This window comes from Pararge aegeria, chromosome 6, assembly GCF_905163445.1.
Source record: "Pararge aegeria chromosome 6, ilParAegt1.1, whole genome shotgun sequence".
Taxonomy (NCBI): Eukaryota; Metazoa; Arthropoda; class Insecta; order Lepidoptera; family Nymphalidae; genus Pararge; species Pararge aegeria.
In genome coordinates, this window is record NC_053185.1 from 9,634,888 (window position 1) to 9,662,831 (window position 27,944).

A 27,944-nucleotide genomic window follows, 5' to 3' on the forward strand; every position below is an offset into this window, starting at 1 on the left:
ATTAATGAAATAATTTTATTTGTTCATATAAATTTAAAAATAATTCTTATTTCCTATATATCCCAATCCACTTACATTACGATAATATATTATTGCGTCTTATAATTAACAACAACAAAATGTATACAACAATAGGACCAGGGGCCTTTCTACCGGTATTATTATAATATTGTTGACGTTTAGTTTCCGAATTATAATCCTTATTTATATAAGGTTAAGCCCCATTAAATAAATGGTGCTATTATTTTTACAATGTTCTTCGGGTGAAATGGTATAAAATTGTCAAGTTTAAACTTTTTATAAACAATAGGGTACTTACTTACATCGCTTAAAGCATTTTCATTCTAATATTGTTGATGTTCTTGTTTCAGAATATAAATTCTTATATAGGGGCATGTCATATAAAACTCTCATTTTAAAATAATACTGCTTTAATCGATGGTAGTAAGTACTGAATTGGTACCAAAAAACAATATTGATTACTTACAGAAAACTGAAATGACAGAGTACTCACGCGTTGTTTATAAAACCCTTTACATTTAACAAATAAATATATACTTTTAATTAATTTTCCATAGTTAACAGAGAACCCTTATGGTTATTTTTCGTCACCCAAATCCTATGATTATTTATGTCTAAAATATATTTAGAGAAAACTCAAACAACTTCATTTTCAATAACCCCTGATAGTGGGGTTGGTAAAAGAACTTTTCTTTAGTGGCATAAATAACTACGGAAACCATGTTAGGACGTCCTTACTCGCATTTGATCAGGTATTTAATTTAATAACATTATAACAATAAGATTTACAGAGCAATAATAAAACTCACTATCATGTTGGTCGGCAACATTTATGTTAAAAGTTAAGCTAAATGTTCCCGTAAACAATTAAAATTTTTAAGTATAATTTCTTTTAATTCAAATGTATTATGTATGTATTCCAAGTATTTGGAATTGAATCGATCATTACGTCAAGTTTATTTTATTTTTTGGTTACAAAAATTCTGAATACACACTGAATGTAAATTATTTAGAGATACCCCTTTAATGGGTACTACAATTGGGCGTAGTTTAGTAGAAAACTCCTGAGATATTGGAATCATTATCTGTACTAATATTAGGAATATATGTTTGTTTATTATATCCAGAAGTAATATGAGCTATTTCATAACAATAATAATTCGATTTCACACTGCATTCATAGAATTTGTAAAGCAAGGTGGAAATGAATACGCGACTCCTGAGAATATTGTTTGTCATACGTACATATTATTTTATTTTGAAAATGATTTAATATTTTAAATGTAATGCTTAATAAGATTAGGTTACGACATTTACTATACTTTAAAATACCTGTCTTATACGTGGCATAGACTCCAGTCATAAAACGTGTTTCCTTAGTTTTAATCTTGGATCTAATTTGCTTAGCGAAAGTCCTTGCTTACTGGACCATTTTAGAATACAAAACATCCTTTCAACCAAACTACGTTCACTCCCAAGTTATAGAAATTATATTATATCCATGTTTTATATAATATCACTTATCTGCTTTGTATAATTTTACTAGGATCTCTATCACAAATCTAGCATTTACTTAACTCCAAACATCAGCTGAATATTTTTTCATGGACTCCAATTTCTTCAGAAATTGTGCTGCTTCTGTTTCTGTACGGCCGCCTATCTCTTGGATAGCTTTAATAACTATATTACGTACGTCTACAGCCATATTTTTAGCGTCTCTGAAACCAAACAAATTAAACATAAGGAGATGACGTCGACAAAACAAATCGTTCAAATTCAAATTCATTTATTTCAAGTAGGCCTACTTTATAAGCACTTTTGAAACGTCAAGTATGCATGTTTGTGTGACTACCTCATTCAATTGAATTGAATTGAATTGTTCATTAAATTAAATACGTGGCAGAACATCGGAAGAGCCATGCAGTGTTTGACGCTCTGACATCTGAATGGTCTTGTCAGTTAAAGTGCGATAAAAACGACACATCACTGCATAACTATTCCGACGTTACGCCACGCTTATTCATTTATTAATTAATAAGGTCCCATAACTTAAAACTTAGTATCAGCTAACATCGAGAAGTGACCCGACGCTATATTTTAGAAAGTTTCTGCTCACTGACTCATCAAAACCTGGTGACTTATCCTTACTTCCATACTAATATTATAAATGTGAAAGTGAGTTTGTTTATTTATTTATGTCTCCTTTGCAAGATACACCCTAACTAATAGTACCTATTCATAAGCTAGTTGAAAGGACGGAGTTACATAGGCTTCTTTTTATTCCAGGAAAACAAACGCGGGATTTGTAAGAAACCGCAGGGTGATTACGTATCTTGACATAAAACTTGAATCGTACAAAATTCACTTTTCCATACAATATATAAACAAAAGTACAGTGATTGCAAGATTTACGCCTGTCACAAGCCTGTCGCGAGATACGTAATACCCTAGCCGTAATTAATGCGATTGAAGAACGCGGGCAGCAGCTAGTAAGATTATAAATACGAAAGTATGTTAGCTTGTTTGTCATTCCCCCATGCCCTAACTAAGCAACCAATGAACTGGATTTTTGGTATACAGTAATTAAAAAGGACGGAGAGTAACAGGATACTTTTTATGCCAAGATCAGTTTCCACGGGATTTGGAAAACACCGTCATTAACGTGGAAGAAGACATCGGGAAACAGTTAGTAAATTATTTTCTTAAAATTTAGCACAAACTTAATTCCTTTAGCGCAGCGACTAATCCACAAATCAATGATTTCATTTCTGTGTACAGTTTAAATGTCAAATTAAATTGTCAAGGTTTAAAGTGAAACAGAAATCATTCAACAAAAGGGCTTAGATTTTATATTCTCAAATTATTTTTTTATATCGTTATACACCATAATCTTAAATTCGAAGTTTGCAAAGCGGTCTTACAAAATTACTAGCCTTAGTTAACCTTAGCCACTATTATGTATATTAATAAAATAGAATAGTTAAAAGGTTTTATTGCAAAGCAACGTCCGGGTTAAGTTAGTTTGTATATAAAAATGCACACAACATATTATTAACTATATATACTTTACTATTTATTTTATTACTTCCTTTTGCAACTATGTTTATGTATAAAGCATTTATCAGCGTCTTCATGGCTGGGTATGTCCATAATAATCATATGAGTTTCACAAGGCCATAGCGACTAACTATAAAAACTTTGGCGTAAGTGCCTATTCAGTGACTCACGCAATGGCTACAACAAGGTAATAATAGGTTGTAAAGGTAAAATTAAAATATAAAAGTTGTAAGTTCGTCACTGCTTACAATATTCAAAATATAAATACTGTTTTAAAGGAAATTTTTATTTTCACAGAAAAAGAGACCATTGACTTTATTATTGAATATATTATCCTGTACACTCAAGCTTCCCTTTTTTTCTCAAAATTGGAATCATACCAACTGGTTAATAATGTGTCCTATGGTATATTAAAATCTGTATTTATACCTTATCTACGATTTCGAGTCTTGTTATTTGTAGTAACTTATTTTATTGTATATGTTTCAGGTATCAAGTATGAAATTGAATAAATATTTCATATTTTTGTTTTTCTTATAGAACAAATTTTGTAAATGTTCCCTTCATTAACAAAATTGTTTTTCTTATAGAACAAATTTTGTAAATGTTCCCTTCATTAACAAAATATAATATCAACTAATGGACATAATGTGCAAATACATTATTTCTTTTATAGACAGAATAGATAAAATCAAGAGAAAGATTTCCCTATAAATCAACGCATTTACTCAAGTTAAAAGAGAAAAATGCATTGCTATAAAATTACTGTTGCTAAGTTAATATGTTGCTACCCGTGACCACATCAATTATTTACGTATAAATTTTTTGTGCTTGTCATAATAATGATTAATATCAAATACTGTAATGCATCCATCAAGGTTATTGTTATAAGCAGATAATATAATTATTGTAAATAACAAGTAAGGTCGTAACGTTCAAAGATTACGTGATTTTAATTTTAGCTCGAGTTAAATAATCTCATGTATGTAATGCAATGTAGTTTTTTTATTTAGCAAAAAGTGGTTGTTTGACTATGCTTTCAGTGGACGTGAATATAGTGATTTTGGAGCCCTTAACGGGAATGTTATATCGTATATCGACCTGTCACCTTCAAATGTAGGTTTGAAACACGTGTTTGTAATACGGTTTTACATATCCTTATTATTTTATTGTTTCCTTATCCATGTCGTATGAATTAAATGAATGTGTATATTAATTAATAAATTATTAATGTGAGGTTTTATTAATGTATTTATATTACTCACCCGCATATATAGAAATGTCCATTCCTCTTGCCAATTATGTCCCAAATCTGGTCTAGATTCTTCTCCAATAAATGCGTTACATATATTTTGTGCGATTGATCACGTGAGAAGGCAACATTTAACGTAACGTCACCATTTCTCTCAAACTCTTCTAGTTCCTGAAATAATTAACGATGCTTTAACAAATTACTACTAATTTAATATTAAATAAAACTTTGTTTTACAAACATTTCTTTTGACCTTTGACATGATCTTTGGGACTTTCTGACTAATTCTGGACAGAATGCTAAATGTTTTCAGGTGGACCGAATTAAACACGTCAGGAAAAAGATCATAATGTAGGCGTAGAGTACGCAGTGACTTTTTTCTGATTAGGACCAATCGCAACTCTTGCTAAAACCGGCGAGTCTTTTAGAAAATTTAGTTAACTTAGTTTTAGGGCACAGCTATTTACAAAAATTAAAAACTCAACAGACAGTATACTTTGCTATATTTCGATAAACCATGTTTTGAGGGGCTGCAGGAGTTACCTCTTGGTAGATGTAGTCCTGGTCGCGATGTCTGCAGCCAAAGTACAGAACGGTGTCACCGACGGGGCGGCCCTGCGCACGCGCATACGCCCGCTCCTGAAGGAAACCGCGGAAAGGCGCAAGCCCCGTACCCGGGCCCACCATCAGGATAGGAGTTTGACTCTGCAGCGGTAATCTGCAATATCATCCTTTATGGTGCAACTGCCTGGTTGCTCTAGGTCATGATTCATGGTCTAGGTCATGATTCTTAAAGTGGTTCACCAGTCAGTGATGCCTGCCGCCAATACCAAATTGGAAGCGCTACCTAACACTACTTGTGAACCTCCATTTTTATTTCACGCTAACCTGACGTAGCGTTGACTGAGGATGCTTGACAGGGGTCTACGTTGGCGTGAAATAAAAATGAGTTTACAATTTTTAGTGGACATTTTATGTAGTTGCGATAGCAAAGAAAAATTTTTGGACTATTGTAGAAATTTAGCAGAACCGAAAACAGTTAATTGGTAAAAATGGTCTATGAGAAAAAAAATTGTTAGGTTAGGATGTTTGATTAAGGATCGCGAGACCCTGCTTTTGGTTCACGGTTCGGCCTAATCATGTGTAAATGGTACCTAAACTGTTGAGAAATTCGCAAGATAAGATATTGTCATTGTCCAACTCTGTGCCACGTAGAGCACTTTCAGGCATCGGTTCCGGTTACTGTCATTAAAATGACGAATGAATGAATGACATAATAATCTTTAAAGATCGCCAACCCGCATTGTAGCAGCGTTGTGGGTCTATGGTCCAAACCCAATAGGACTATGCTACTTTTAGTACGACTTAGCTCAGTGGTTAAGATTTTGGCTACACTTTTGAGGAGCCGAGTTCGAATACAACCTCTAACTTTTCCAAGTTATTTACTTTATAAGCAATAATTTAAATATAATTTCTTCAGAGGTGTAGCAAAATATCGTGAGGAAACCTTCATGCACGAGAGCTCTTCATAATGTTCTCAAGGGCGTGTGAAGTCTACCAATTCACACCCCAGCGTGATGGATGACGGCCTAAAACCTTCTTATAGTGGTAGGTAACCCATGCCCGTGCCGTGTAGTGGGTCGGTAACGCGTTAATGTGATGATGATGAATTTTTATAACTCATTTAGAAATTATTTGCAGTCTAAGTCGCGGGCGACCTCTATTATTATACCATTACTTAGCTAAAACAATCTACCTATAAAAGATACTCTTTTAGAAGTCTAAAAAATGCGCTTTAGGCGTATAAACAATAAAATTAACACTGAGACAAAAGAGCAAAATAAACAAGACCATCTATCTATTCATATTATTTCCCTTATCAGCATCATCATCATCATCGTCAAAGCCTATAATAGACCACGGCTGGACTTAAGGGCCAAATTTCACCAATTTAACTCTAAAAAAATAACTTAAAAAAAAATAACTCTCGCCAAGAAATCAGCCAAGGGGTATCAAAAACAACAGGAATGTTAACATAATTTACGTTTTATGACGTACCATCAATAAGTCAAGTTTCAGGCGATTGAAACAATTTTTTTTTATCTGTCTTTACACAGATTAGCCAACGTCAGCAATGTCAGGTGTCTATATGTTTAATAGAAGTAAGGAAAACTTAAAATAAAAAAACATGAGGAGAAATTGACTGACGAACAGGACGGGAAACATCGCACATGGCCTGTACATACCGCAGTACCAGCGCCATTCCCACAGCAGCTAGCCGCCTATTTAGGCAAGTTCTTCAAAATTGAATTATAAAACTTCTATAATATTTTAAAAGAACTCACCCGTACAAACAGCCAACCACTATGAGAACGACACCAGTCCTCCTCAAAACGAGTTCACAATAAATTTTAAGAAAAATCCGAAAACCGCGTCCGCCATGCAATTGGCCTCCTACCTTTTTTCCTTGACACAGTTGCACACACTATGAGTTTTAAACCAACCAAAATATAGGTTTGCTTTTTTTTTCGGAAGTTCTCCAGAAGTTTCATCGGTTAAAATGATGTACAAAAAAGGTTTTAAACCGATGAAATGTTAAATTAGCTTGGTTCGATTTTACATTTTGCTGGTGTTCTGAATGTTTACAGGCCTAAAGGCCTTTCCCAAAGGGAGGGTTTACCCAAAATAACTATGCTGGGCGGACTGATTGGTGATCGCAGCAGCAGTTGCGTGCAAAAGTGGGTAGGCACTAAATGAGCAGATAGTATAAAATTGAGAAACTCTCCAGTACGAGTGATATAAAACTTAAGTGTAGGCATTTCATAACTCTTAATATGCCTACCATTAAGTATTGTTAACTCTTACTGGCGATTTTTTTCATTTCAAATGATTTACCCGTTTAGTATATACCCTGTGCACTGTGTTTTGCATCACTAAGGGTAGCTGGACCAGAACCCATTATACCCATACCCTTCACTGAATACAAAACATGGCTCCACAAACAGACGCAAGCATCACACTCGGTGCTATGGTCTAAAACAAAAGAGTGCAAACACACGAAGGAGGCCGTACCAGTTCTCAACCCACGACAAACAACAAAATTACTGCAACTGAATCGATCTAAACTAAGGACAGTTGTAGGTATGATAACAGGGCACTGCCCACTAAACAAACACCTTTCCATTTTAGGTATAACTGACAGCCCTCTCTGCAGAGCATGCATGGAGACAGAGGAAACACCGATACACGTAATGCTCCAATGCAACGGAGTAGCAGAACCACGCGCAGCACACCTTGGCTCCTCAGCAACACTCCATGAAGCACTCGGCGGCCTGCTAAGCTTTTGGAGCGAGCTCGGCTGGCTGGAGTGATCCAGCGGGGAGCCGCATCAGTGGCCATACGTACAACGGACGGTCCCAGACCAACCAAGTGCGGAAAAGGCCCAGGAACAGAAGAAGAAGAAGAAGAAGAAGATACCCTGTGCACGGGGTGTCTGTATGCCACTGCACAGTAACACACCGTTTTCCGTTTTTTCCTTATAACAGTTACTACGAAATTATGTTTAACCCATAATCACTAGGTTAACACGTACCACTTTACAAACAACTATCGTCACAAGTATCATCGGGCAAGGTCATCAAGTTACCAATATTAACTTAACGCGCGTCAAAAAACATATTGCGCGTAATATAGACAATCTAATGTTAGATTTATTGTTTTGAAATACTTTATTAATTAAAACAAGGAAAACTGCTGTTTCGAGAAATTACGATCTAATTGCTTTGCTCTTGCGAAGACTGGCGCACCATGGCACTGGTTCCGTTCTTTGGAAGGAAATTACAACCGAATATAATACAAAGTATTAAATTTTTTTTTCGGGCAGCGTAGCTAAGCTTTTTTTTTAAAGGATTCCGGATGATTACTATAGAGTTATCTCAGACTGATTTATAATTTCTTTAAATATTTTCATAAACACCATCAACTTTAATTGCTTAGCCATGCAACTGGATTTTCAAAACCAAATTTGAATTTGCAAGTCACGTTCGCTCACATGTCCGACATTAGTCTGGTCAACCGTTGACGGACACGTCAAGGCGGCTCATATAGGCTCACGTTTTTTCGGTTTTTAACACCTGTCAAAGCACAGCAACAGGGAATATGAGAAGTTGACCCCTGTAATTATTTGGATAATCTTCCCACGCGTGCGCCAATTGCTTGCCGAGTTTATAAAGCTACAAGAGAAGATAAAATTTTCTCCTTTCCTCGGGGGTAAGAATATCTCCTACACATTGATAGTAAAATATGTCTATGCACATTATCTCATAAAAAATGGCAATTTGTTTAAATACCTCGGAAACGTTAGCCTGGTGCTTTTCCGGAATAAAAAACGGCCTATGTTCAATTCCAGGATGCACATATATTATGAGCAAAATTTCATCGAGATCGGTTCAGTGATTGAGATGGTAACGACACAGACGCCGAAAAAGGTAACGAACAAACAGACAGGAACACTTTTCCATAATATGTAATATTAATATAAATAAATAAATGAATAATACTAAGACAATACACACATCGCCATCAGCTAGCCCCAAAGTAGGCGTAGCTTGTTACATGAATACTTATAATACACAGATGAGAACCCAGACACGAAAAATATGTTCATTATACAAACATTTTCCAGTTGTGAAAATCGAACCCACAGCCTTGCACTCAGAAAGCAGGGTCGCTATAGATAACAATTATAATTAATTGTATTATTAAACTTGATACAATTAAACTGTTTTTTTGAGAAAAATGGCCTTGTTGGTGGCCACCATCGATTAAATATAACTATAGATCGGTGATGGCATAGAGAAAGAACGAGGTTACTATCAGAAACCGTATGGACCTTTAAGCTCTTTGCGTCAGCAGTGATAAAATGATATCTCTCTTATTTTTTCAAAATCTCAAGTTTAGAGTGCCGTTTGGTGTTTATTTTAAATGTTTTGTGACAAAAGTGCAATGGACTACCACAAAAGTTTAAGCTTTAAAGGTTTCTTATAAGGCACAATAAATAGTTCTTCCTTCTGTATGCATACTTTGCACGTGCAAACGAGACATACTAAACTTGCATAACAGACACTGTTCTGTTTATAAATCGGAGTTTCGAAACCAAAAAAATTTACTCTAGCCTAAATTATACCATTGAATAGGCTGTATACTCAATGACCTTTGCCTGTCCTGCACGCGTAGCATGGAAAGGATCAAAATTTATCTTCTCCCACAGCTTTTTCAACTCTCAGAGCATTGGCGCACAAGTGGAAATAATATCTAAATAATATATGTGTAGTAAAGAACGGGGTAAACTTCTCGTACTCCATGTTTCCGTGCAGGTTGATATAGTTATTATATCGCCTGTCAGGAGATATAATTCTTGTCTCCTGCCTGTGCTAGCTCTGCTGAAGGGGACAAATTAAAGTAAAATAAGGTACCTATTCGTCGGTAAACGGTTAAACTATATAAATATTGCTGCGTCAACTTTATACTGATTACGTCCAATTTATACATGTAATAAGTTTAGGGCACTCTTGAATCGCAAATTAATTTAAATGGTAATTCGAGAATGTTAATTGTAGTCGCGTATACTCATTAAGAATACACGATAGCCAGTAGCTTCCTAGTAGTGTACACTGTTAAATATAATTACTTTTATTTTATTCCGCATGTAATAGTAGTAGGTATATTATAATTTAATAGTAGGCATAGCATATTATTATAGTCGGCCTGCAAAAGGTATTTAACTCAGTTTAGTCTCATTCATGACATCATTCATGGCATTCTTAGAAAAGGCATAAAACCTTAAGAAAGAAAAATTACAACTTTTTAAATCGAATGAAACTAGCAATAAGACCGTGCCGTAAATGTATAGTTACAAAGGGGTTAACAGTTTACGCATCACACGCATAAGAAGCTATCAAAAGGAGTATAAATAAATATAATAAAATATTTTTTCCGTTTTTACAACATTTCTCATTAAACTCCGCTCCTATTGGTAGTAGCGTGTCGTTCCTCGATGAATAGACTAACTAACACAAAAAGTTATTTTCCAAATCGAACCAGTAGTTCCTGAGATTAGCGCGTTCAACCAATATAATATTAGTATAGTTTACTACAGAGTGACGTTCGCGACTCAATAAGACACTTAAAATAATTTGACTTCCTCCCTATTTGGCACTGTAGCTACTAGGAGGTCAATCCTATCAAAAACAATCAGCAGTTAACCTTTTACCCTAATTATTATTGGTTTATCCTTGATTGTTTGGTGAGGTCAATACAAGACTATGCCGAAATCAGCTGCAAACTTTTGATATCGTAAGAATGACGACTTGTTAAATCACTAATAGAAAATAGTATGTTTCCAGACTACTTTAGACGGTAATTAAACTTATTTTTCTTAATTGACTTTTCTGTCTTTAAGTTTTACAATTAAGTGGAGCAGATATAAAAAATGTTTCATATATTCTTCTTTGTCGTTTCACTCTTGACAGAGTGGTCGTGGTCATTATGAAGCGTCTTTGAGGGCGGATGTCACCCGCCCCACGAGCAACCGCCACTTTTCTCGGCTGGCCGAAAGCCTGGTGCACTAATGCCGAAAGACGTTTTTTAATGCCGATTTCTTGGAGTATAGAGATGTTGGTACGAAACTCGGTCCATATATACTTAATGAAACCTTTATACATATAATCATATCGATAATTTGGCATTTGGCACAAGTTACCATTCTGGTGCTTCGTCAATCAGTCACACCACCTTTTAAGTTATAATATTGGATACAAGTGCAATGTTATAAAGTGTTTATGATTCATGTTAACGAACCCAGTTATTATAATACAAAGAAATAAATTTTATTTGAAATAACGATAAGATAATAACAATAAATAACAATAACTTATAAAACATTCAGATTGCGATATGGTTCCAATCCACTTCTGGCGATAATTCGCTAGGGAAAAAAGAACCAGGAACAGATACAAAAAATTTAAATATTTTCCCTGTACTACCCTACAACTGAGAATGTTGGACAGTGTGTTGCTTTGCTGAAAATTTGTAAGGAACTCACCTGAACTGAGATTTTCTAATGTAAACAGGCACTCGTGGGAAAGGTTTGTCAGGTTCCGGTATGTTCTCTGCAAGCCAAGTGGTGGTGACTCCTTTGTTAATGCGACCCGTTGGAGTTTTGTACTTCACAACTACAGCTGTTACGTGGATTGTCTCAGGGTATAACTAAAACAAACAGAATAACCAAAACTCATAGAGTATATATACTTTTATGTGAAACAAGGATAACAGATTGTACTATAACTTTATGTGTGAATCTTGTGATAGAGTAGCATGTGCCAAATTTCTGATACTTATAAAATTGCACACTTTGTTCTGTTCAACTATTTATCTCATAAATAATTACCTTAGGACTAGATGAAATTGAATAGTATCTCGGTTGAAGTCGAGGCAACAGCTCACAAAGGTGGTCCAATTGTGGTTTACATGATTTAATATCTTCCAAAATATGTACAATGTTCCTACACGCATCAACAACAAATGACTGATATAATGCTTTGCCTTCCTGGGAATTTGTGGCCATAAGCAGCAGTTTCTTTTTATCCTAAAATATAAAAAAAAAATTAATATCATCATCAACAATAAATAATTTACTAAAGTGAAAGTGAAAAATACGATTTCACTTACAAATTGGGAATGATTGGTTTTGATACTAGCTAGTTATTTTCATTAGTGAGCTAATGTCATAGTCAGTGATTTTTATTCATGCAATGTCCAAAAAAGCAAACAATTATAGATTATAGAGTACTGCCTAAGACACTCACAAGACATACTGCCTTGTAATCCGACATATAGTCAGATATTAATGGTACAAGTTTAACCATGCATTATCTACATTAAACGAAGTTTCAAAAATAAGGAGGTCCACTGTTCGGATAATAGTATAACCACCAATATTAAAGTTTAGCCAAAACAAGCAAGACAGACATTTATCAAAGAAACATAATTTAAAAATAAAAGACACCAACCTCTTCATCTGAACAATATTCAACAAGTTCTCTTAAAATGTGGGTTCTGGGCATAGCTGTGATTTCTACATAATGAGATAATGCAGTCCTGTAGGATGTGGGACAAGGAAATGGATGTTTCTTTGTGCTTTCCTGGTCTGTGTTAATGAGGGAAAATACTTCATCCAGATCTGCTCCCGTTAACTGACCAAGGCGGTCAACTAAATTACTATTATTTATTGGATACACAGCCACATGATCACCTGCAAATTAAAACTTACTATACAAACGGCAGATTAGAATACAGTTGTCACCATCTCTCATATTCCAGAGGGTGCTGTATGAGGAACTTAGGAAACATAACAGAGAACAGCAAGGCTGCAGCATACAGTATGCTACTAGTAATAGCATGATTGCATGATTGCAGTAGATGGTACAGTATGCTACTACTAGTAGCATACTGTACCATCTACTGCAATCACCAACCTATCTGCCAGGCATAGTGATCCAGCAGTGGACTGATATAGGCTATTGAAGATGTTAAAAAGTGTTACACAGTAGTATTCACATTCAGTATGATAATTTTTCATTATTGTTTTTTTTCACAATTTAGCCCTTGTTTAACCTAGTGGTGAGTGATGATGCAGTCTAAAATGGTAGCAGGCTAACCTGATAAAGCAGTTATATTAAATACATACACCAAATTGGTTTTAATTAACACAATGCTTAGTGATACATCTTAAATGGAAGGGCTGTAATTAAGTTATATTTGTTATAATATTTTGTATAACTAAAAGCTTACCTGCTTCATATCTCATATTGGAGTCTGAAATATTTAACTCCACATGCAGACATGATCTATCACCACCTTTGTGTAGTTCTCTATTTACTACTATTTGTGCAAGGAATGGATTCTTAGCATCAAATGGTCTGAAAAATTTATTTCATATAAACATTGATTTGAAACACTTAGTAGACTGTAATAAAACCAGAGAGTGTAAATAATTTCCTTACGGGCGTTGGTTCTGCAAAGAATGTAGCCTAGCAATCTCTCCGGTGAATATCTCATTTGGTTTAAACTCCTCAGGGGCATGACTTACTAATCGGAACTGCCTTGTCAGTTCTTCTTCTCCAGTGCTCTCAATATTATATTTTTCGCATACTGACGGCCAAAACTTATCTTTCCAGGTTATAAAATCATCTTCAATGCTGAAATAATGAACTATCTTACAGATATGGTAAGTTGGCAACCGTGGCTCATGTACAAAATGTAACTAACAAAAGGTTCATCAGAATAGTTATAATACAGTTAATATGGATAGAACAGTTTTGATGATAATAAAATAATTATATGCTTGTTGCATAATATTCTAAAAGTATTACACAATAGATATATTAATAAATTGTTATACAACTACAATTTTAAAACTTTCACATTTGTTTATTTCATACAAATATAATATGTTATAATATAGGTAACTATTCAAACCAATATACAAATGGAAATTTAAATACTTAGGATTTTATGTATTTGCCATATAATGCCATTATGTAAAAAATATAATTGACACTAGTTTCACACATACTTAGCATCATCATCTCCCAATCCCAGCTCATATACTCTTGTGGCTCCGAGCTCTTCCATGCGTTTATCCACATAAATAGCCACTGCATTGTAATGCTCATAAGTTTTATTTCCAAGTCCAAACACCTAAAAAAAGTTTAATTTAAAAAATGTCTAATGAATTAACCATCAAGTATTAGACAAAGGAATTACAAAAATCTACAGTACAAAAATTCAGAATAAACATTTTAGTTAGTTGATTTCAACATTTACTTCATTATAAATATTTACTTATTCCTTTACTTATTAATTTTAACGTTAAAAGCAAGACCTGCAACAGAGGTTAGAAAAAGAAATTCAATTACCGAGAGACTTTTCGTACCATGTATCTTAACTTAAGTAGTGGCGATAAAATGTGTTTTCTATAAATATTAGAAGTGACATAATGCGGAAAAATACGAATGGAAACACTTTTTACTAAAGTTAAAATCATCTTATTTTTTTAATAAATAAGAGCGCACTAAGATATGCTACTACTAGTTACATAACTAGGTATATTTCTATTTCAATGTATTAATCATATTTTGTTTGCTTTATGACTACTTTTAGGTACTAGCGATTTGCGATATTAATTTGGTTCCTTTTTTAATACTTCGACTGATTCTGGCATTTTTCTATTTCTCGCAAAAGTCAAACATCAAAGATTACAGCAGTTTTAGAAACCATAGACATTGTATACCACAGATTGTTGCATGATAATTGCTATGGTATTGCCATGTTACAAACATATTTCTTCCAAAAAGCATAAAATAAAAATTGTTGACATTTTTTAATCCATTGACCATATTATTATTGTATTACTTTGTTTTTTGAATACTATTTAGATAGTTTTGTACAAATAAGCTAGTTAGCCTCGCTGTTGTGTCCATGTTTATTAAATCATTAAAAATATTGCTTGCAAAGATAATAAAACAAATAATCAAACTCGTGACATTTTAAAATCTCGTATAAAAATCTAGGCATTATATAAGGCTCGGATCTTTGAACCTTGATTTTAATTTTAATTACCTACTCAAAGTAGATTACCATTAGCTGTCATAAATAGGTAGGTAACTACTAAACTATATTGAGTATCGAGTGTTCATGTTTTAAAGTTGTTTTTTGCCAAACGTTAATTCGAGAGTACATACTTAAGTTTACGATCGTTAGCATACGATATTGGTGTTCTTTCTGTTGTATACAAAACTCTAAACTACACTTAATTGCCAGGTCTTAAAGTAGTACCACCCTTTTCACTGTGTTCTTAGTGGGAAAGGATAGCGCTGTTTGAGACCATAAATTTAGTTTAATTTAGAGATCCGTGTAAAATAAATTGGTACCATTATACGTTCTGAAAATGGAAAATAAACTTACAGCGTAATTTAATCCCGTTAAATCAGGTTCATTTTTTAACCATTCGATAAAGTCCATAGCATTATCCGTTGGATCCCCTTCTCCGTATGTGGCTAAGCAGAATACAGCTAGTGAATTTGGTATATCCTTAAGTTTAGTAAGCTCTTCCTAAAATATTTTTAAATAATATTATGAAACATTAACAACTACTACTTAATACTATTCCAGGCTACGACCTCTATTATTATCACCGAACAGGCTTGTGGTTGCTTTATTTTTGACTCCAATTGATTGCCGCTATTTTGGTGAAGTTATAAAACTAATGTTTTACAACTTCAAGCGCACAAGTTTAAGGAACTATTATTTAAATTATTAGAATCCACCTCTATTCTTGGCTTAAAACAGTGTAACATATTAGTCCCCGAGTCCTCTGTATGTTAAATATGACTCCTTTTGACGTCTTTGACGTCTTACAACTTTACAACTTAATATGACGTCTTTTGTTTAAGGACAGCCCTAAAGATAGCCTGTGGTAATATTAGAGGTCAATGACTAGAAATATAAAAACCAACCATATCACATTCTTCAGGATCGGCAACCATGCCTTTCATTTTGTATCGTATTCCCTCTTTTGCTAAGCGCCCTGCAAATTCCTCTCCGGTTCCAGTTTGGGAGCCATAAAATACTACGAGGCTTCTTCCCGATGATTGTAATTTTTTGATAAATGAATTTTCAGTTACTTGTATGGATCCTGCTGGCCTAAAAATTACAAATGAAATCAATTTTACATAGGTATTATACTTACTATCGATTCTAAACATCCCATCCTTCCTTCTTGCGATTCTATAATGCCTGAGGTTCGCATACACCAGCAAGAGGCCCTGAAAACTCTTTACAAGCTCGATGTAAGTAAAGCCAGCGGCCCAGATGGTATACCTGCACTAGTCTACATAATGCTGGTGTAATGCCGGTCAGGAATCCGTTCTCTTCTCTAGACCTTTTCTGCAGCACATCCCCGATATCTTTGGGTATTCTAATGCACTGTGACGAAGAGGTATATGTCCAGTTCAAAAGCGAGCTTGAAAGGGAGACCATGGTAAAGCGTAAACCTTTATAGGGTAACCGACTGGGGTGTCGCCAAATTGGTTGAGTTCAACGTTACCAAGCGTGTTTATTCAGTGCAAGAGTCTTTTCAACTTCGCTCCTCCTTTCTAGGGTGGATCTGTGCCTGTAAACGACCATATTGACCTCTTGGGTATCAACATCTCATCCAATCTCAACTATGGGAAAAGTATCAAGTATAACGCCAAAACTGCTGCTTAAACACTTGTAATCCTTAATGAGGTTAAGTCATATTTCACACCAGGACAGCACTAACACTCTAGCAGGCTCAAACCTGAACCACCATTGTATACTATAGTCACCTGTGGGATGGCTCTGTCAAGTACCAGACTGGGGCTTTAAGACTCTGTGGCTAGTCGCGCCAGAAGAGTCATCGGCAACGAATCCCTTACTCAGGCGAAACTACTCAGCTTACAGCGCCGACATAATGTAGGCATTATAGGGTATACTTTGACGAGTGTGCTCAGGAACTTCATAATCTTGTTCCTGCGGCACGAGCGCGAGACGCCGTGAACGTTGGCATCCTTATATGGTTGGCATTCAGTCAACGCATACGAAGAGCTTTTCATCTACGTTTCTGATAGGTACCGCTAAGGTTTGAACGCTATTTCGACATCGGTGTTTCCTGTCACGTACAAGCTATTCACTCTTGCCTTCAAGGCTATTTCAAATTTCATCTAAATCCGTTCAGCCGTTCTTGCTAGTTTGTTCATTAGTAGGACTAGTAGTTATTTATATAATTTCTTTCATCATCATCATCATCATATGAACCCCCCCACTACGGCACGGGTCTCCTCCAATGAGAAGAGGTTAAGGCCGTTGTCCACCACGCTGCCCAGTGCGGGTTGGTTAACTCCACACAACAAGAGAAAAATGAAAAGCCTTAGCCATGTAGGTTTCCACAAGATGTCTTCCTAAACCGTCTAAGCAAGTGATATTTTAATTGCTTTAAACGTTTTAACTTAGAAAAATTAGAGGTGCATGGTGGGATTCGAACTCGCCCCCCACAAAATTGACGAAGTCCTACCCACTAGGCTATAACCGATTCTATTATTACTTTAATATTAATAATTTCTACAATTCTCGTGTTGAGTATACTCGATAACTTGATAACCTTTGATAAACATTATATTATTGCAGCAACATAAGTGACTCATGCCTGTCAGGATCTCTTGATTTACTGTACTTATTTATCAGTTGACAAAAATTATAAGAGGTATGTTGATCCTGGAAAATTAACTATTTGTTTTCAATTCTTGTTTATTATCGACGAAATTACAACATGGGAAACATACCTACCTATAACCATTCCTATTATGAAAGTAAAAAGGCAGGACTAGTTAGTAGATAATTACAATAGTTAAGGTATGCGGGTTCGATAAACTGACTACAGCTTTAGCATAAAAATGTATGTTGATAGGTACATAATATGCTTCATTTTCAAAGTCTCAAACACTAAATAAAACACTTTACTTAGGTTAACAACCTAACCAAACTGGTGTGCTCAACAGTATTAAGTTCAACTGAAGATTCCACGAAAGAGTGAAGTAAGTACGTATATTTACGTAATATATGACCTTGTATAAAAGAGCGCGCGTAGCGCAGTTTTTAAAACGAAACTTTAAAATACAAGTTTTCTTTACTAGTTTCCGACCACGTAGTGGAAAGTTTGAGGGGCTTATTTTGCTCATTACATACATTTTTGTGTCCTTGAGTCCTGTAAATTCCTTGTCCTTTTAACAACAATGTTTGATGTAAAATTGATTGCACTATTTGGTAAATGGAAAGGATTTTTTCCGCCAAGCCAGTGATGCGAAAACAGATTGCGAACTAATATTAAAATGCGAAAATGTGTGTTTGTTTGTCCTTCCTTTACGACCCAACTAAGCAACCAATCAACTTGATGTTTGGCATACAATTAGTTGAAAACGTAATAAACGTTGACGAAGATAGAACGCGAGCAACAGCTAGTAATTTTATAAAAACTATTTTTCACTAACTCTTACTTATATGGACCTTATTACATCGCTACTGTATATAATAGCTCATAATCTAAGGTGTAAGAAACGCGTTTTTTAACAGTACCGTACTTGTGTTTTATTTATGATATCTTGATTAAGTTAAGTTTGCACCTCACTGTAAGTTCTATTTATGAAGTTAGAGCATTTTAACTTAGTCGTAAAGATTCATTTTTTAATACCAACAAAGAGTTTTTATGTGGATAAAGAATAGTACGCATTTTCTTCAATGGAAATATATTTCTGACATCCTTAATTATTGCGATAAATGATCAAACTATTATCATAATGATTCATATTTTAAATACGAAACTATTCCCTTTATTGTATTTTTAAAATAGAGCGTATGCAGCAAACGATGCTGTCAAGTTAATATTTTAGCTTTGTGGTTAAATAGAGCAATAGTAGATTTGACTCTACCGGAAATAATGCTACACCGGAAGCCTGTTACCACCAAAACCTAGAGAGCAGCCTACGAAACTGTCATAAAGTGGCAAAACAGCAAAATAAACCATTTATACTTGAGAAAATGTATATTTTATTTTCTAGTTTTGTGAAATGAAATAAGTTTGAATAATAAATTAGCTCAGGGACACATCACAAATTGCACCTTATTCTGCAAACACTTGCAAGGAAACTTGATAACCCATTCTGGAAGCACTGGTGACTGCATATAAATACATGTATAAAGCAAAGGAATACAAGAATAAAATATTTTGATATTTGGATTTTTATTTTAATTTTTTTTTACACGTCAATATTGATGCTGCTTTATTTAATTTAAATTTTTTGACTTATGATTTTAATTTGATTTATTTTGCAATGTAATTGATGTAATGTTCAAAATATGTAGACTTTACGCTATGTTTACCTGTACCTTAGGAGTCGCGCAAGAATAAAAATTACTAAAAAAACGCCTAGCGCAATCGAACAGCGCAGCGTGGTTAGGCGACGTAATGGGTCGTAGAAAAGTGGATGAAAGATTATATGGATAAAAATTACTTATTAGAAATTCGGTTGAAGTCGCGGGGAACAGCAAAATATTTGTATTTTGAATTGCATAAGACCGAAACCGTAGTAACTAAGTGAACATTAAATGTTATTTTAATAAAATACTTTTATGATAATAAGTGATAAGTGACACGTGTATTATATTGCTTTTATTGATATAGATTAGAATCATGAATATACTGAATGGCAAGAAACAATATGCAACAACAACATATACAAAATACTACACAAATATAAAAATTTTGATTGAAGATATTTTTTATAACTTTTTCTGTAAAATCGATTCAGTACTTTCAGACGTTTTATAAACAGACATACCAATAAATCTTACTTCTTTTTAATATTGATAAAGGCCTAAAACAATTTCAGTGAACGTAATCATTATCGCATCCTGTTGAAACAAACATCACATTATCGGGGTACACGCCGTACCGTCATTTTCTCGAAGAAGTTCAGGCCCCTATAACGTCGTTGTAGATAAAACTTAAAGCCTGCATTTTCAATAACCAAGCAGGCACTGTACAAACACTACTCACAAGAATTATAACTACTTGATATTTCTTAATTTTGTCACTCACTGACTGACTGAATTCTTAGAGTTTTTATGATTGGTCAGTCAGTAAGTCAGCATACGTAGAAATTCTTCAAATTTAGAATACAATAATTTGTATTCTTTTTAGTGTATAAATCAAGGAATAGCACCAATATATTGTAATCTGGGTCAAGTTTTCTAGATCTACCAACTGCATAAATAATCTCACATAAATGAACAGGATAAAAAAGTTACATTTGTAGTTAATGGATCAGTGTACCTGTATAATAATATAACTGCAAAACGAAATGAGATGGTAACAAAACTTGTAAAAAAAATGACTCGCAACTTAGGTCTTCTACCTTCTAGGACTGAGATCCATTTAGATGATACCGTTTATTAAGTCCCTACTTAAGGGACCTTCTTTCTTAAGTAATTATGTAATTAGCTAAGCTAACAAAATGTTATAGTAACAATTTAATAAATAAATTAACTTCTAACTAAAAGAAAGTAATAAAAACATACTCGCAGCTTTGTGTACTGTTCCTTACACTTATACTTGATTAAATGGCCCACGTTGCTGCGTAAAAGCAGGAAAAACCAATCACAACACACACAGCTTTGTCTATGAAATTTATTAGTGTATAAATAAAATAAATAATAAATCACATTGCCGTCTAGCTCCAAAGTAAATGTATGTTATGGGTACTAATGAGTGATGAATATTTTTATGAATAAAATACATAAATACTTATAAAATACAAATTAACACCGAGACACTGAAAAACATTCAAGTGCATCACACAAACATTTTCCAGTTGGGGGAATTAACCCAGGCCTTGGAAATTATTAAGTGATTTAAAATGGAATTTATTAAATGATTCCAGGACATAGAGGAATAGTTGGAAATGAGAAAACTGATCTTTGGGCTAAAGAAGCAGTCCAATCAGGTTCCATGACTTATATCTCTAAATTTTTAAGAGACATTCTTCTTTTGACTAAAACCTTTATGGTCAGAAAATGATATCTTAGATTGTCTTTCACCAAACTATGGATACGAAAGCATTATAGACGTATGCAGTCCAATATTCCCTACAAACCAATGGTTGTTTAAGTTTAAGCAATTAAACAAGCGGTCTACATAAGCTTTATGTAGTTTGCGACTGAGCCATGTATGTTCCCTGGTATTTTTAAATAAAATTAGAGTAACAGATAAGTCGCATAAATTTTTCAATTGTGCCAAATATACTACATCCTTGTATGATTTGCTACCCGGTGATGTCCCTAGACCAATTTAATTTCCGTCTCTTCTCACTATTCCAAATCCTACTATTCTGAAGTATTTGTGTAACTTTATTAATATATATTTATGATATTAAATTATAAAACGTTTATTAAATTCATATTCTGTGTAGTTTGGAATGAAATTAAATATTCAAAGAAATTGTAATAAACAGTACTAATAATCAGTTAGGATCTAAGAAATTATATCGATGCGACATCAGTTGTTGAGGATTCCCGATTCCTGAACGTTGTAGGTCTTGGTAGGAGGAATGTCAATGTCAGTGGTGAAAAAAATGGGTAATAAAATGTAACTAACCGGTGATAGATTCTAATGCTTTTGCATTAGAATCAAGAATTTATTTATAAAGTTTGGCGATAGCGTCTTCATATAGAATGTTTCATGTGTGTACATATTATAAAGCAACATGAAGCTTTAAGCTAGTGGGTTGCTTTCTGCTGAGGAGTTCTGTTCTCTGTCTCTATTGATATCCAGATCTGTATATAGATCTTCACCATATTTCTGCACGATATTATTAAAATCGGTTGAGATATGACACAGTTATAGTATAAATCGTCTGAATCTTTCATCCCTTATCCCGCAAGACCCCATTATTTTTGGGACCGTATTAAATGTTAACCTTGATGTATAAGTATACTGAATAGCACTTACAGCCATTCCGTAGATTCTTCGTAGTGCACGAACTGACCGATTTTGACAATTCTTCTTTTGCAGGAAATATTGTACTATTAGTTTAATTATGCCCAAATTTTGTGAAGATATTCAATATTATAAAGAGGTAAAGTTTGTAAGCTTGTAACACCTTCCTCTGGGGGGGTAACATCTGGATCTACTGAAGCGATTTAGAAAATTTTTACCTACAAAAAGACCCCGACCGCATACATATATATATCTTTTATATTGAAGTAACAAAATGTAGTTTTTATATTACAAAAAATATTAAAATCGTTAGGTAATGTTTCTTGGTCATATTATCAGAAACTATAAGTTTTTATCAAAATAAGTACACTTATCGTCTCCAAATATTTAAAACTAAAGATTTTTTCCTTTTACTACATATAATTTGGACGAATGGATAAAAAGATAATACAAGATAGATATGGAACCGCGACCACGTCATAATATTTTGAGTAATATTAATTTTATTAAACGGTTTTTTTTATATGTTCGACATGTCAATCTATTCAGAAATAGTCTATGTTATTTATATCGGGTTGGAACTCCTAAGTTAAGTACCTTCCTGTAAATTCAACATCTTCTGAGGATGCTCTGGTGTCGTAACGTAACATTGCCGAAGATCTGTTCGGTACCGAATTTTAAAAAACAGTCCTTGACAACATATTGTTATTATTTAAGATTGACTCATACGCGGACGAAGTCACTTAGGAACGCTAGTCTATACTTATAATAAAACTGTAACTTGAAGTACATTTAATATATTTTGAAAATTTTGATCGGTGGATGCTTTAAAATCGATACTGAGTCCAAAACATGTTTTTATTTAATTTTTGTCTGTCTGTCTGCCCGGGCATCACGTGAAACTACAGAATGGATTTAAATAAAATTTGGTATAGTAGTAGCTGGTATTCCGGGTCAACATAAAGGATAGTTTTTATCCCGCTAAACAATAAGTGTCCTTCGGGAAACGGGATGAAATTTTTTATCAATTTTACGTCTACGTACTACCGTACGTTCTACGTACCTACTCCGTTAAGTTTGAACCGATTTTAATAATTCTTATTTTATTTGAAAGTGTATACTAACAGGGATGTATTGCCTATTTTAATGAAGATCTGATAAATGTTGTCGGAGATAAAGGACATAACTATTCACAGATACTAGCAAGTCGCAAGACATATTATGGTACAACGATCGAATGCTTGCGTACCATCCTACTGATATTATAAATTTGAAAATTAATGTATGATATCTAACTGTTATGGTTAAGTCACAATAACTGCTTTTTTTATAATATTTCTTTCAAAACACGAGTGTAATCGTAAGATGTTGACATTACTATTATGATATTAATCCTTATCCAAATAAATAGTTTTACAAATATTAATTTTGATTATATACCTGCAAATTCCATTTTAAATTATTCATAATTGAACCTATCGCTTACCGTTGCGACGGGTATAAAAACGCAAAAAGCAAGAAAAATGCAGAGGGCCGCCCGGCCGCGAATAACTTAGTTTGGAAATAAAACTGGACCTGGTTGGTAGCGCTTCAATTCGTTTTAAGGTTTTTTTAAGATATTAAAACCTTTAATAACCGATTCGGTGCAGATGAAGTTGCGCGGGTTAGCTAGTTATAAATAAATGGGCTAATAAGACAGGTATGCGTACGTAAAACAGACCAAAAGTGTGATACGCAGAAACCCGTCCAGTAGAAGAAAGAAAAGAGAGGGATAACTAAAGATGGTCATTTTAGGACTGCAGGATATGGGATGAACGGATGCTTTAAAAATTCGTTTATAGTAATAATCCTATCAATAATATATCAGTATTAAAATAACTATAAACGCCAGTCTGTAGCTACCTAAATAATTTGCAAAGATAATGTTATAAGAAACACAGCAACAATAGATAAGATGGTGGTTATGTAATTAGAATGTAAAATAATCTTTAAAAGCAATTCTAAGAACATAAACTACTAGCTTCATCAAAAATACCAATATGTCAGAATTTTCAGTAGTTTCTTGGGAATAATTTTAAAAGCTTGAAATCATTGATACAACTAATTTATTACTATTGTACTTAAAGGAATACAAACTTAACATGACGCTTTATGAGATGAGCTCTATTTCTCATTCTTGTGTTCAAAAAAAGGTAAAACCTTTCCTTGTTGAACAGTAATGTCTCAAGTTTTGAAGTTATACTTCTTTTGGCGCGTTAGGGATAAATTATGAAAGTATTATTTTACGATGCACGCGCACATCGCCACAAAAAACCGACGCTCTGAAGTTAGTTATAAGGTTTGACAGTGTACACTTTCATTCTGGTGATTTCATTCATTCAATTTAAAAAAATCTTATATATTAAGCCCGCATGCCAAACTTTGTCGAAAGCTTTGGCTACGTCGAAGAATACTGCTCCTGTGAGCAGCGGGTATCTTTTTTCAAAGAGACCTCTGGATAAGTGCTCCGTCAGGCGGTGCACTTGGTGGATGCTAGAGTGTTTGGCTCGAAAGCCGAATTGAGAAGCTTTTTTGCTTCTACGATGGCTTTGAGTCGGGCTAGTATAATTCTCTCATAAACCTTTGCTAAGGAGTTGAGTAGACTGATCGGGCGGTAGCTGGTAGGGAGATTGGCGGGTTTGCCAGGTTTGCGTATACCTATAACTATTGCCTCTTTCCACTCCTTGGGGAAAGAGCATCCTGCCAGAAGGGCGTTGAATATTAGTACCAGTAGGTACAATAGTTGTGGGGGAGGCATTTTAATGCTTTATTGGTGATGTTGTCGGGACCGGGTGCTTTCTTTGAGTGCAGCTTGTTGATAATCGCTTGGACCTTTTGAACCTTTTGAAAAAAAAAATATATTGTTACGCCAAAGAAGTATAACTTCTAATGCGTGTACATAAGTACACACACGTTTTTTTTATTATTAATAAATAACTACGATTATTTTACTTAAAATTTTCGTAAGAGGTAACTTGAGATTCTAGAAAATTTACTGCATCATGTAAAGTAGGCAGTACACAAAATACCTACCTGGAAACTCCCAACACAACTTGGTAATAAACATGTGTAGTGAGTCAAATATTTAAATTATTTCCTGTAAAATAAGGACTATTTTCACATTTGTGAAAATGTTAAACAATTTAATTAAATATCTAGCATATCAACTTTATTAACTCATATTGTTAATAAAAGTTTTTTAATTAAAGACTTTATAAAAGACAAATAGTAACTTAACTTTACTAACTATATAAAATAATATCTGTACTCTGTAATCTGTACATGGTATTAGCTTTCTAGTCAAATATACCTTTAGATAATCTATTAAAGACTTTCTGGCATTAGCCTCATACACCATGACACCATTTATCTTTCTGTTGCTACTCTTGTCCATAGAGCTCCAAACTTTCGTTGGATCCTCCAATCTTGATACTAATTGCAACATTGTATGTATTTATGAAATTCTTTACAATTTTGTAATTTTTTCGTCTATCTATACATCTATATACATATAATAAAATCGTAGTCTAGCTATGTCTGCAACTTAAAGATATTTGCAAACAGATTTATGGATACATGGGACACATTAGAAATAAGCAATAAAATGTAAAAATGCTACTTTTGGAATTTCTGCCTGTTTGTCTGCATGTCTGTTGGTTTATGCGGGCATCATGCAAAAACTAAACGGATTTGAATGCAATTTGGTACATTTATACTGCTGACACCTCAGATACGCAAAAAGCAAGAAATAAAAAATAGTTTTCATCTCAAAAAATAATAATTAATTGATGGCTGATTGGCACAGTATGCAGTGACCCTGCTTTCTGATAAAGGCTATGGGTTCCCAAAACTGGAAAATATTCGTGTGATGAACATGAATTATTCAGTATTCCATACACTGAAAAACATTCATGTTATTCATGTTGCCCTACTAATATTATAAATGCAAAGCTGTGAGGATGGATGAATAGATGGATGTTTGTTACTCTTTCATGCAAAAACTACTGAAAAGATCTTGTTAAAATTTTACAGTAATATAGTTTATACATTTGGGTTACACATAGGCTATAATTAATAGATATTGTGTAAATTGGACAATATACTAAAAAAGTCTACATTTGAGAGTCAAGTATCTTGGCGGTTGCTGCATATATTATTAGAGCTAGATAAAAATGTATGTTTGGATTGTTATTTATTACTCATAAACAGTTCTAAATAAGAAGCAAATAATAGGTGATCTTTTAAAGTTGGCTCCCTATGAACTTTTTTAAAATTAAATTTGTTTTAAAATAATACATTATTTGCAACTGTATTTTTATAAACATCATACATTTTTAACAAAATCAAATGCAGACAAACCTGCGGGCAAAAGCTAGTAAAATAATAAAATAACATTTTCCCTGAGTTGCAAAAAGAGTTCTTTTGTGTTTTGTTACAATAAAGTTTTCTATTCTAAATTAACCATATTTTTGCTTGCTCTAACATTTTACTTAGGTCCGATGCTGCATCAGCATTGTATATTGTATGTTGACATAATGCATTGCATAAGCTGAGCTGCACACTCTTTCTGTTTGGTGATAGACAGACATGATGTTTCTATGTTAATATAAGATGTACTGTTTGACAACCTCCCTGGTGCACAGTGAACACTGCGGTATTAAGTTGCTATGTGATGTAGGGAACCATGTATTTCCCTAAGATAATTATTTTTCTGTTCAGAGGAGAAGTGAAGTAAAGGTGATTGAACCTAACCTAACCTAAAATTTCCCTTGCAAATTTGATGGTTTAAAGGACATAATAAAGGCCTACATTAATTTCAATTCATTCCCTATCTGGATGCAAAAAGTAAAGTTGATTGGTTTTTTTAGTTAGGATGTGAAGGAATGGCAAACAAACACATTTTCCTACTTAGGAATGTGAAATGTGGATGCCCTATAACCCTGATGTACAGGGTTTAAGCAAAAAATCCTTGTCTTTTAAGTGAGGATGTTGGTATTAATAAGTACCACCTTTGAGTTATTTACTCAGCAATCTAATATCTTAGGTATATAATATTTACAATTTATATAAAATAAATTGTAATGTTCACTCTTTCTTGTACAAAAATTAGGTAAGTATGACGTTCTTATAGTACAGTATCAAGTGTGTGTGTGTGTGTATCTTTGCACACAGATTTGATTACACGTAAAATTTGCATATTTTTTTATGTACGCGTTAAAGCCATCAGCGCTAAACTCAACAATAGTCTAAAGCCTATCTGTTCGACTGTAAAGGTTAATCATAAAATTATTCTCATGTTTTTTAACTGCATATATGTAGTTACTTTCGCAACGTAAAATTGTATGACAACATACTTACTGGATGGCATAATTACTGAGCAATAAGTCGTCCTTTTTACTTTCCTTCCTTGAACTGTATAGCCACCATACAGCTGCACCAAATAAGATGACAAGCATGACTATGTCGAAAGTACTAAATAGTGAAGTGCCAACGGCTGCAGCAGCCGCGGCTTCCTTTATTATATCCTGAGTATTATCCGACATTTTGCTATGATTGTCCTGTAGACTGCTATCGAACGACTTAAATGATAAATCCACTTGTTTGATAAAAACTACAAGGCCACTTGCACTTTTACAATTCAGTAACTAAATAATACGAACACAAATTTACTTTTGAACCACTTTGAGTACACAACTTTCAAGTAACACTACCAAAATTAAACTGGTTACTTGTGTTTAGTTAAATTAACACATACACGTCTTGCGTCTGCGACGTACAGGTAGCTCAGTCTAGGCTTGTAGAAAAAATGTCGTTGTATCGATATTGTATATTTGACAAATCGTCATTTTTTATTTGTGACATATCGATATTATTTGGTTTGGTGTTGTAAAAAAGACAAAAATGTTACCTTAACTTATTTTACCTACTCGTATATATTGATAATGG

The 27,944-nt window shown here is 33.8% G+C and overlaps 1 protein-coding gene across 2 annotated transcripts; it reads right to left on the minus strand.

Moving 5' to 3' along the window:
- Window positions 1–27,785, minus strand: LOC120624182 (NADPH--cytochrome P450 reductase). Of its 2 annotated transcripts, XM_039890554.1 has the most exons (12): window positions 27,357–27,785; window positions 15,907–16,093; window positions 15,356–15,502; window positions 13,965–14,089; window positions 13,393–13,587; window positions 13,181–13,308; window positions 12,400–12,641; window positions 11,778–11,975; window positions 11,433–11,596; window positions 4,874–5,048; window positions 4,344–4,501; window positions 1–1,739 (listed from the first exon to the last, which is right to left on the minus strand). In XM_039890554.1, the coding sequence occupies exons 1-12, from the start codon at window positions 27,539–27,541 to the stop codon at window positions 1,595–1,597; spliced, it is 2,049 nt and encodes a 682-aa protein (XP_039746488.1). In that variant the 5' UTR covers window positions 27,542–27,785; the 3' UTR covers window positions 1–1,594. The 2 variants fall into 2 exon arrangements, with proteins under 2 accessions (XP_039746488.1, XP_039746489.1); XM_039890555.1 differs by lacking the exons at window positions 15,356–15,502; window positions 15,907–16,093; window positions 27,357–27,785 and adding an exon at window positions 14,325–14,613.
- Between the last annotated feature and the right edge of the window lie 159 nt (window positions 27,786–27,944).

Excerpts from the sequence above, each read along its gene's own strand:
- LOC120624182 (XM_039890554.1), bottom strand. The coding sequence starts at position 27,541 with ATGTCGGATAATACTCAGGATATAATAAAGGAAGCCGCGGCTGCTGCA. Across the intron at positions 12,642-13,180 it reads CAATATGAGATATGAAGCAG|GTGATCATGTGGCTGTGTAT; the intron begins GTAAGCTTTTAG and ends TTTAATTTGCAG. Across the intron at positions 1,740-4,343 it reads GGACATTTCTATATATGCGG|AGACGCTAAAAATATGGCTG; the intron begins GTGAGTAATATA and ends GTTTGGTTTCAG.